General features: G+C 36.0%; 1 protein-coding gene across 2 annotated transcripts in view; it reads left to right on the plus strand.

The window, feature by feature from the left end:
- Positions 1-12,533, plus strand: part of KCNH8 (potassium voltage-gated channel subfamily H member 8) — a 180,139-nt gene that overhangs the window by 113,877 nt on the left and 53,729 nt on the right. For both annotated transcript variants that reach the window (XM_088150412.1, XM_088150413.1), the window contains exons 6-7: positions 1,278-1,435; positions 11,570-11,774. In XM_088150412.1, coding sequence (XP_088006538.1) covers positions 1,278-1,435; positions 11,570-11,774 — 363 coding nt within the window. The remainder of the gene's footprint in view (positions 1-1,277; positions 1,436-11,569; positions 11,775-12,533) is intronic.

The raw sequence follows: 12,533 nt of genomic DNA on the forward strand, positions 1-12,533 counted from the left end.
TAACGAACTGTACACACTGATTGATTGTTCCCAATATTTAACACTATTTTAGCTGATTCAGCTTTCCTATTCTGAATAGGGCTTCACTATGATGTGTAGAACATTACTTTGAAGATGGATGTTGTATATCTATTAAACTTTTATCAAACAGGTGTTAGTCATATTTGCTTTATTCTGAAATAAATACACTTTCTTGGTAGTGATTAATTATTCAATATCCATCTGTATGTTCCCAACTTCAGTAACAAAGAAGCTGTGAAATGAATGAATATATATGATTCCTAGAAAAGAATTCTTGATGTAATAATTGCTTGTATTTTTGGCTTAATCCATAAGATCTGTTTTAGAGGTAGAACTCAAATTGTAAGTTCATATAAGGTAAAATGGTTCTAGTCCAGCTGAAGTATGTTGTAGGCCATTATAATTTGGATTTAAAATATGTCTTATTGGACTTAATGGGAATTGCAAAGGATGAATAGGATTTTGCTTTAGAATCTCACTGAAATCTCATTTAGCAAGTTCATAATAAATCAAATTAATCCAGAGGTCTTCTCCTTCCTGGTAATATTTGTAGTTACTCTCTTATCTACTTCTTGTCCTTATTGACAATCTAGCTGCTAGTCACAGAGTTTGGATTTGGTTTTGTTTAATATTCTAACTGGGCATTTGGATTTTTGCATCTTCCTGTTTCTCTCCAACATGATGTCATCATGGCAGGGTGCCAGTTGAAACTGTCCTTATATACTGGAATAAAGTTGGAGTTATTTATGCATTGGATGATAACAAAAGTTACTCAACTAGGTATAAGAATGATATTAATGAAACTGGTTAAGGGTTAAGTATTGAAAAAACTGAAAGCTGGCTTAGTGCATTTAGCCTGCATTTTAGGTAATAACCTGCACATTTTTAGACTTGTATGTGGTTTCAGTCGCACAGCATATTTCCAACTGTTTCTATTCTATGTTTAGCAAGATGGGCAGTTCAGTGTACAGCATAAAGTTATGATGAGGCATCATACTAGGAAAATTACAGAAGATGCTCCATGCTAAAATGTGGAAGATATTAGGAACTACCAGTAATGAATACACAGACAAAGTTATAACAGTGGGGGGAAAAAAACCCAGTTGAAACTATTTCCATTAAAATGTCTTTTAATTATAGATGACTGGTTTAAATAAAAATTCAGAAGACAATATGAAAGTACCCATCATTCTTTTTATCTCTTGATTATCATCTAGTTGTCATTTCTAACCGCTGCATTTCTCTTTGTCAAGCAGATATTATTTTAAATTTCCGAACTACATACGTCAGCAAGTCTGGCCAAGTAATATTTGAAGCAAGATCTATTTGTATCCACTATGTGACTACCTGGTTTATCATTGACTTAATAGCTGCCCTTCCTTTTGATCTCCTTTATGCTTTTAATGTCAATGTGGTAAGTACAGCTTTCCTAAGCTACTATTATTACCGCTAGAGTCCTCCTCTCAAGAAACCCTTTTTGTGAATGAATGCCTTGCTCTACGCAGACAAACAAAAAGTGCACAGACTTAACTGTGTGTGCACGTGCGTTTGTGTGTATTGCGTTCTTGAGTGCTAGTGTTTATCTGTTCCAAAAAACTTTATGAACTTCATCTGAAGTACTCAATAAACTATTGAGGGGGAAAAACGCGGTGAAAGCAAAGTCAAAGGCATCCAAGGGGGAGCTTTAAGGAAGTTTTATCTCATGCATACATTACATTTTCAAGCATCGTGCAAACCTAAAATATCTTTCGATGGATTGAACTAAATTTAGTTATATTACAAAGTATATGTGGAATTATTTAACAGTGCAAATAACTTGTTTTCTTACATTAAAATCAAAAGATGGGAACGCTTACGATGTCTAATTTTCTGTGGATTATGGATTATCATCAAACTAGAGGAAATTCATCTTCCTTAATAGTTCAGCCCCCTCCCACCAAAGGTCTTCCTGTGCTGCCTCATCATGGGGTGGGGGTTGTTCCTGGGAGGGATGAGCAAAGAATGGGGGTGTGGCAAACATCACAGAAGGGACTCTGCCTGGTTTCTTGGGCTTTAAAAGCGAGGGGGGAGAAATGTACTTTCAGACTTGCAAGATTATGTTCATGTAATCTTGCAATAAAGTAGAATTGGTTCATCTGGGTGTGCTTCTTGTCTGGACTATCCCGCAAGGCTGACATCAATCTTGCAAATCTGAAAGTACATTTCTCTCCCATTGCCTTTCTAGCCCAGGAAACTACGGAGGGTCCCCTCTGAGACATTTGCCATGTCCACATTTCTTCTGTGGGCTAAGCTGCCTCTCATCCTGTGATAAGAGCTGTGGCTCTTCCCCCTGTCTCCCAAGGTCATTCCCACATACCATTACAACAGGTAGCAACTGTGGCAAGAAGTTTGCAAGCCAGTTTACACTCTCTTGAAGATGCACCCGCTGTCAGAAGCTCATCTTTCTGGCATGCAGGAGAGGGTTTAATTCCATGCTTAAATTGGCTCCCACTTTCCCAGCATTTAGAAAATCAGTAAGATGCATTTATTTCATCAGGCTTTTAATTGCTTAATAACTTTAGTCACAGCAATGGCAGCACCTAATTACCTCAACTGATCTCAAAAAAGTTAAACAGCATCAGACCTGTTTAGTACTTTGATGGGAGGCACCAGAAAATTCCAGAGCTGTTTATTGGATTGGGAAGTCAAAAAGGAAATCACTTTCTTATTGTCGCTAAGAAAACTACATGGGTGTGTTTGTGTAGTCACCAAGAGCTGAGTTTAATTCAAGAGGCTTCACTGTTAAGTATCCATTTTTGTGTTAATTTTAATCTGTGTTTTTAACATTTTCATGTTCTGTTTTGTTTTGTTCGTTTGATGTTGATAGTCACCTTGAGAACTTGCTGGAGTAGAAATTCATGGAATAAATCAAATAAAGTAAATTCTTGGGAAAGCTTTCAAAATATCAGAGCAGCGATACTGTGATGAGCCACAGACTTGACATATGTCTAACTTTGCAAAGATCAAATTGATTTACCCCATTAATTTTCAAACTTTTACTGAAGTTATACATTCTTTTTTCTCAAAGTTCAGCTAGGTGGTAAAACCTAGCCAACCTTAAGTGATCTGAAAAAGTTGCTTCATATTTGGATGAGAGACTATCAAGAAATGCCATGATTTAGGCTCGACTGAGAAACTTGGGGAGAAGTGGGGGAGAGAAATCCTGAAAGAAGGCAATGATAAACTATTTCTGTAATGATGCCAAGAAAATTTCATGGAGGTTTCCATAAAATCACCAGGAGTTAATCACAGTTCAAAATAACCTTTTTTAATTTAGTTGATATCTGGTTGTACCATGAATTGCCTTTAAACACTAAGATACCAATTTTTGCTGAAATTTGGAATATATGCCCAGGACTAACTTGATGCTGACTCAGTTTTGTAAACTAATGCATTAAGGGAGATGATTCAAGCTTTTATCCTCTAATACCTTAATGCTCCCCTGTATCAAAAGATTTTCATGTACAATGTAACTAAGTCCATTCATTCATAAAATTATTTTGCCTTAAGCCACCATTAACATTTTGCACACAAATAAAACTTGCATGAAGCCAGGATTTTACTTAAAAAGGAAAAAAAAAAGAAAGAAAATATTTCAGAGCTATAAATGGAACTCTTCAAGTATCCAGTTCTCTTGTTGGCAGGAGAGATTGTCTCAGTTGATACTAACTAGCGATCATTTTAAATATCTAATGGTATATTTTCTTTGTAGTAACTGGCACATGTCACCCTAAGCACTTTCACACAAATATCCAAGTATAATATGCAACATATAAGTGTCCTAAATTTTTAAAAAATGCAGATGAGTATCTTAAGATAATACATATATTTTATGTTGTTAAGTCGAATATATTAATGGATATGGATTATGGGTCATCTGCCTCAAGGAAGCACTTCGGCTCGCAGAAGGACATTACACTACTACAGTATTCTGTCTCAGTAGTCAAGCCCAGGTCCAATCTGCCACCATCAGTTGTTGTTCTCTTATGTGCCTTGTGGCCTTTGCATCTGTACGGCACATGCTCAGGAGCTGCATTGCCAAATGAAGCCACACACATCGAACAGGCAAGGGACTGATTTATTTCTCTGAGGTGGTCAGTGATTTTTTGGTTTTTGGTTTTACTTCTTTTTTTCTTTGTCTTAGAAGGTTACAGATTACAGAAAATAAACAAGAGTACCAAAATATACAATGAAATTAAACTGAAAAAAAAAAGACCCATCTCAAACTCTTAGGGAAGGACCCTAATAAAAATTAACAAATTGCAATACTAAAGGGCTAGGGTTCATACTAAAAATCTAGCATATATATTAAACTTAGAGATAATCACTGTCTTAAAAATACCTTATAATACTATATCATAATCAAACACAAAAACAAAAAAAAACAATTTTATTTATTTATTTATTTATTTATTTATTTATTTATTTATTTATATTTCAGATTTAGATACCATCCATCTCACAAAAAGGTGACTCCGTCACTTTTGTCTCACAAAAGTTACCTAATGATACCACTGTATTATTGTAAAATATCTTAAAATCTATGCCAAAGAAGAATATGTTGCTTCATTCTTTAATGAGCTGAAAATAATGCCTTTTCCAGAATGGTAAGTTACATATTTCCAAAAGCCCACCTTTAATATCTAGAATAATATCACTTTACATTTCTCAGTATAATTCTTTTGGCCATCCCCCAGTGCCCAGTGCGACCATAATTCCTCATAGATAATCAGATTCCAGAGTTTTGGTATATAATTTAACATCACATTAACATATTTACATTTGGGGATTTCCCCATAAATTTACTTATATACATTAAAATACTATTCCAGTATTTTAATGTCCATAAGACCCTGTCATATGGATCAATGAACCCTCAATTTTTTTGCATCTCCAGCAGAGATAACCTGATGCCCATCATTTCAAGTACATTTTTAGAGTCCGGTACACTCTAAATACAATTTTTTGATTAATCAATTTTAATCACAAATCTGTTGATACCATTTTACTTGCTTTTAAGGATTTGCAGCCATTGATGGGGCATAATCAGAGATTCCATTTTTAGTCCATATTTGATATATCCCTGTCATGTCCATTTTAAAAATGTTCTTGTACTTTTGATAAAGATATATTAACTTCTTTCAAGGCTTCCATCTAATAAGAAAGCATCTCAAGGGCCTTTGAAGCAGCCAAAATATCTAGCCCACGTGGAGCTGTTAAAACATGCTGAAGCTGAAATACTGTCACTAGGAAGACCAAATCTGAAGTCAGGAAAAATAATAATTACATAATAATTTATTTAAAGTCATTATTCCTGCTTTTGCCCATACTTTCCAATGAAGCATTTTACCACCTATTTTTAAAGTAGAATTTTTCCAGAGTTAAATATTCATGAATCTCATTATCAAAATGCAACCTTCAACCCCAATGTGGTCCATATGTTTCTCTCTGTCTGCACTTCTGGAAATAAAACATCTTTTCTACTGTATGTTGATCCAAGAACTGGATCCCATGGCCATAATGGGAATAAATAACTTTCTGATAAAGCCCATAGGGGATAATATTCTACTAGATATTTATTCCACATACTTATGGGTGATAATATAAGCCCTGTGTTATTTTTGCAAGTCCAGTAAATTGAAGCCTCCCTCCTCAAATAATAAATTCAATTTAGATAATGAAATTCTTAGTGGGCTATTATTGCAAATACATTTCCTAAATATTCTAATAATCTGAAGAAAATATGTATTTAGATTTAGCACTGGGATGCCTTAAAGGATATAAACTAGACAAAGGACAATGCTAATTTTAATAGCATTATTTTTGTCCCACAGGCATAATGGGATTTTAATCCATCTATTTACACTCAGTTCAATCTTTTCTAAAAGTTTCAACATATTTATTTCCACGTATTTAGAAATATTTTTTGGAAATATAAAGTCACAAGTATTTAATATACGCAGTAGCAATCACAAAACCCAGCTTTTTACATAACTGCACTGAAATGTTAGAACCTGAAGGAAGAAAACAAGATTTGTCCCAGCTGATTTTAAAGTTAAAATAATTTCCAACATATTGTACTACCTGTATAAAGTTAGGCAGAGAAGTATAATACTTATCCAAAATTGCTAAAATATCATCAGCATGAATAAATACACTGCCAAAGTAATACCCTAATGTTCAAAGATTGCCTTACACTAATAGCTAAATGTTCAAGAATTAAGCTAAAAAGCAAAGCCAAGATCAGGCAAGTCCACCGAGTGCCACACTGTAACTCAAAAGACTTTGAGATCATTTAATTTGTTATGACTGTAGCTCAGGGTTGCAAACAATAAATCTCAAACGAACAAAATCCATTGGAAAACCAAATCTGATTGTCACTTGCTTTGAAAATTTAATCCAAAGCAAATCAAAGGCATTTTCTGTGTCAAGAGATTCTTGTACAGCAGAGTCCATTCCATCTTTAGCTCCATCCAAAATACTGATTAATAAACATAGATTTTCAGTTGTTTACTGATTTTTGATAAACCCAGGCTAGGGAGGGTGAATTATAAATAATAAAACTTCTGCCACCTCCAAGCCTATAAGGTAGTTAGAATCTTAGTATCCATATAAATTAATGAAATGGGCCTAAAACTAGCACAAAATTTACAATCTTTTCTTGGTTTGAAAAGCAGCCTTCTATAAGCTTCATAAAACGATAGAGGCCATTTACCAGCACTTAAAGATTAATTAGATACTTCCAAAAGTCTAGGAGGCAGCAAATATGCAAACAGTGTGTACGGTTCCACTGAAAAACCATCCAGCCTAAGGGTTTTTCTACTTTGCAACACCTGTATAAAATCAAGTATTTCCGGAAGTGATAATATTATCCATGATAAAAGTTGAAAATCTCCCTGAGTCAGTGGTATGTTTTCCTAAGGGAGCTGCCAGGAAAGTTCCTCTTTCAAGATTTGCACCGTTTGCATCTTGCATCCAGGATAACAGCCCCCTGAGTGGAAAAAAGTTAAAGTTGTCTCCTTCTCCATGAGGTCCTATTATAATTCTTACCATCCACCCCTGCTATTTTCATCTGAGGCACACAACTGCATTTTTATGAAAACTGAGAGTTAGAAGAGTCACGAAGTGTATGAATCAGCCACATAGCATGATTTTTAGAGCATGTTGGTATTTAATGGCTTCCATTAAAATCTATTATATTCTATTGTTTTATTGGAATTTGTTTCATTGTTGTGAACTGCCCAGGATCATTGAGAAATAAGCATATTTGCAGGTCTTTTGAAAATATTTATATTTGTGTGTGTGTGTGTGTGTGAGAGAGAGAGAGAGAGAGAGAGAGAGAGAGAGAAAGAGAGGAGAGAGAGAAAAAAACTATTCACTGTTTTTAGCCTTTTGTAGTCAGTGTACTGTTTACAACAGATAAAATAGGGTTTCCCAACCGTGAGATGCACCTCCCTTGGGGAGATGCAGACAGAGTCCAGGAGAGGTGTGAAGAACTTTTTAGTTGTACATAGTTAAAATAAATCCACCTTTCCCAAAGTTTCATTGTATTGTTTTCATTGTTCATTTATGTTCATTTTGGTGTTTGGATTTTTAGGGGAGGTGAGTACATTAATATTACAGTACACCAAAGGGAGGTGTGATGGCAAAAAGTTTAGGAACCCCCGAGATAAAAACTCAGTTGAAAAGGAGGTACATTTCCCTAACACCTATATCAGAACTGAAAAGAATTCCCACCATCCGATGTATGTGCAACCCATTAGGAACGGAATCAAAGGGTTAGCCTATACAGAAGGTGCTGGTTCTGTTTCTAGCTGAGATTTTGTTTTGTTGCCCTTCCTGAGGCCAGGATGTAGTTCTATCTGATTTTGCTGATATAGAATTATGAAACAATATTTGCAATGCAATCCTTGATTGGAGAAGATTACCTTTGTAGCTCATCTAGGAATCATCCCCCTCACTCTAAATCAGCTCCCTATTCATCACATTCATGACATGGTTCATGCTGTGTCCATGTTCACCCTAAGAAGGAAAAAAATTCCAAAAGGGATGGAAATGAAACAGTTTTATCCAGAAATATTTTTTGCCTTTGACCACAGAAACGGATTTATTTTTCTACACAGAATAAAACCAGAATGTTAAAATTCATTACATCCCTGTGAAAACCTAAATTTAATCTGATCTTTTTAAAAGAATTAGATTACAATATGTTGAGTTAAAATCACTTGGTTTGTAACTTTCCCCCTGCTAATGGAAATTAAACCAAACCAGGGTTTTCTATAGTCCTCAGTTATATAGTTATATAGTATTCAGTTATAAGCTATGATGCTTATCACAGATCTGGTTATTTTAGTTTCAGCTGTGAGGTCCTCTTTTCTTTTCCTATCCTCAAAGCTACCATACTTGCTTTGGTCTATTAGGATTCAGTGTTATTGAGGTGAAATGCACCCAAGTTCTAATTACAGGTAGTCCTTGTTTAGCGACCACCACAATTGTGACCGGCAGCTCTGTTGTTAAGCAAGATGTCACTATGTGGAAAATCACATGACTGCAACTGTGCTTTCCTTTTCCCCATTCCCCTGCCCTTTGGAATGCTCACCGGAGTGCTGGAATAATTAGAAGAAGAGAATTAATGTTTGTATTTACATTCAGGAAAGGATTACAAGAGCATAAGCAGGCATACAATGGGGAATACACTTCGAAAGCAATGCTCAGGGCTGGTAGCTGCGAGTACACTTTGCAAACAGCCAGTGTGTTCCCCATTATGTGCCTGCTTATGCTCTTGTAATCCTTTCCTCTCCAATCTCTTCACTCTGTGTGGGGGGAGAAAAAAACAGGTCAGGCACAGGAAAACGATTGCTTGGGTTTTTTTCTCCCCCCTCCCTCACTTGCTTAAGCAATGTCTCTACTCTGCAAGGGGGGTAAAAAAAGAAAAACAACAGGTCAGGCACAGGACAACATGTATGACTGTAATGGCAATCACGTCACTGAGGGATGCTCCAAAGGTCGTAAATGCGGGCATTGGTCATAAAATCATTTTTTTCAACACCATTGTAACTTCGAACAGTGGCGGAACAAGGCAGTCAATAAGCGAGGTCTACCTGTACTAGAATGAACACTACAGAGAAGAATGAATTTACATCATAGTAGGCTAGTAAAATATGTTTTGGACAATGCATATTTAGGCTGAAGGTGGGATGTTTCCCCATGAAATAAATCTTCCACACGCAACAAGCAACATCCATACCAAACCATAATGACACAAAAAGAACAATAAGCATACAGTGACATCATCATACAAATGCCACCATTATATACTTGCATTACCACAGTTGATGCAAATGTATTTATTTATTTATTTATATTTCAAATTTAGGCACCGCCCATCTCGCGAGGAAGCGGTGGCTCTGGGTGGTTTACAATAAAAACAACAAATAAATATTAGTTAAAATAGAATAAAAATAGTATAAAAATACAATAAAACCAAATATATACATAAATAAGTTATGGGATTTGAGGGATGATGACACACCCATTTCATAAATGGCCCTTCTTGCAAAGTACATATCTACAAAGCTTTTTTCCTTCTCTGTATCAAAACTGGCCTCTTCTCTGTGGTCTTCTTAGAAGATGTGACCGTGTAACAAGCTGTGCAATGTTACCTAATTTGTTCTTTTATTTATTCCTTTATTATGTTTTTTATCCCTCTGTATGAATTAAAAATCCTGCATGTAATGAAATAGGTTCCTGACCGTAAACTCTGCCGTGGGGGCTGGTCGTCTCTGAACTGCATGGCTGTTAGTCGCTTTTGTCTTACGTCATTTTGCTTGAAAAGCTGAACCTAACTGATCAAAATTGATGAACCAGAAAATGAAATTCAGCAGGCCTTGTATTTGTGAGCGTATCAAATCCAGCCAGGCACAAAAGACAAATGCTGACTCTTCATATTCTCTCGTCAAATGTATGGTTGTGAAAATGTGCTTCTATACATATTTCAGGCCTTACAGGGAGACACAGATCTATGAAGAACAAAGAAAAGGCATTAGGAATGAATAAGAAGAAATTAGACTTGATTTATTACAGTCATCTATAAAACTGCCATCGTTATTTTTACAAGTTGGGGATTTTAGTTTGGTCCAGTGCAGAAAAATGAAAACTAAATTAACTTTGCTGAAGTTTATAGGGTCCCGTCCTCTTCCCCAGACTTCCTTTTCTTCCTTTTCTATTTGTCAGGCCCAGCCCAAGAACAACGATGAAACAGTCCAGCTGAATACAGTTCCTTTATTTGCTTACACCTTATAGACCGAATCTTGCCAAACTAAATCTATACTAGAGCAACTAGTGGACATACCCTGGGAGACTCTAGGGAGTGGCTATCCTGAATCTCTTACTGTTCTCACACTCCCCCTGCGGACTGTGTTGTCTTTTTCCTCCCTTTCCCACCTGGAATGCACCCCCTCCTTCCTGATAGCCTTGATCTCCCACATCACTCTCTTCCACATAGATACATTCCACCACACTACTATACCTTTTAGGTTATAATTTAATCAATATAATCTGTCCATTGAACAGCAGGACATGCTGTTCTAGTATATGCAAAAAGAGGTGGGCAATCTCCATCCTCCTGGTGACACGCAGCCCCACTATCCCCCACATTTTTGTTTTTTATGTTAATTTTTTGGGGAGGGTCGCATTCCCCACAGAGATCCCTGTGAGCACCATTTGCAAAAATCAGGAACACCGTTTTCCACCAATTTGAGGAAAACAACTCAGTATAGCACAAACCATGAAATAAGATTACCATCATTGCTTTAAAAAAAATATCCACAAATCAGATGGGAAAAAAAAAATCTCACCTAGTTCTATATGCACTAATCTTTCACTCACTGGCTCCTTTGGAGGGGAGAAAGTGAAGAAGAAGGAGACCAATGTAGTTTTAGCCCATCAAAAGATTCCCCAATATATATATATATATATATATATATATATATATATATATATATATATATATATATATTTAGGATGTCATATTGAAGGCAGTGCCTGTGTCTTTTTTTATTAGTAATATTTATTGTACTGAGGACACAATAATTTATTGTACTCAGGACACACATTTTTTAGCTGTGTTATATTTACTAAGAACAACAAGGTAAGAACAATTGGAAAACAATTTCTAGAAACCAGAGAAGGGGTAAGGAGCATCAGTAACAAATCATAAGATAACATGTCATCAGTAGTATGTTCCTCACTCTTTCTGCAATGACTACAATAACCCATTTTTCTTGTTTGTTTTTTTAAGCAACAGTATTTACATTTCTTCCCTAGTTTTGGTACTGTCTAAAAAAGGGAAATAGAGGACATACATTTTATAAATAGACAATATGAAGGAAAAATGTAGCTGATCTCCATCCTAAATTGTAATACCTGCCTGACTGACAGTAAGCGTGGCCCAGTTTTATTCTGTTTGGAAATATAGCTATAACATTATTTCACTTTCTGGTATGTTTAGGTATCGATTGTTCACCTCCTCAAGACTGTACGCTTGCTGCGACTTTTACGTCTTCTTCAGAAGTTGGATCGTTATTCCCAGCACAGCACAATTGTTCTGACACTGCTGATGTCTATGTTTGCATTGCTGGCTCACTGGATGGCTTGCATTTGGTACGTCATTGGAAAGAAGGAAATGGAAAAAAAACCATTTACGTGGGACATAGGTAAAGATAAGCTTTTTAACATTGAAAATTGAAAAACTGCACTGTAAAGATTAGAAAGTTATAGTTTTGCCTATGCGTGTGCAGACATTATTAGAGATATACTGTATGCCTCATTGATTCTGTTGTACGGTTGAGTAGGCACTCTAATCATGCAACATGTCAGGCTTTCCAATGAGAACAGAGATACTCAGAGCAATATACCTTATGTGCTCCTGCAGTCTTCTAACTAGGTGCAGAATTTTTTAACTTCAGAGGCAGAAACTATAGGCATTTCCATCTGGGCACTCTGCACCAGTTCTAAAGCAGCTTTGTATTCCCCATTTTTTCTCCATTTTCAGGAAATCCTGCTTCATCATACCTCTGGGCTTCTGGTCCTAAGCAGATCTTTTGAGAGGAATTATGGTTTGGTGATTTGATGGTTTCCCCAAATAGCAACTGCTATATATAACTGTTTTATATGTTTTGTTGGTCCTCATTCTCAGCATTTTGAGGTTGGCAAAAATGAAGACAATCACAGGTTGTATTCAAACTGCTTTGGAGTCACTGGCTAATGGAGCTAGTGTAACATCTCTTGCAAAATAACTTAATCTTGAATATTTATTGATTGATTATATGCCATTAAGTTGGTGTCAATTCTTAGCAACCACAAAGAGTTTCTTCAGGTGGACCTGTCCTCAGGTCTTCCAACAGTACACACATGGCCACTATAATTGGGCTCATCCACCTTGCTGCTGTCATCCTCTTCTTCTCTTTCCTTCC

The sequence above is a fragment of the Python bivittatus genome, unplaced genomic scaffold, assembly GCF_059951505.1.
Source record: "Python bivittatus isolate LINGU-HERP-01145 unplaced genomic scaffold, Pbiv_v1 ctg000610_np1212, whole genome shotgun sequence".
Taxonomy (NCBI): Eukaryota; Metazoa; Chordata; class Lepidosauria; order Squamata; family Pythonidae; genus Python; species Python bivittatus.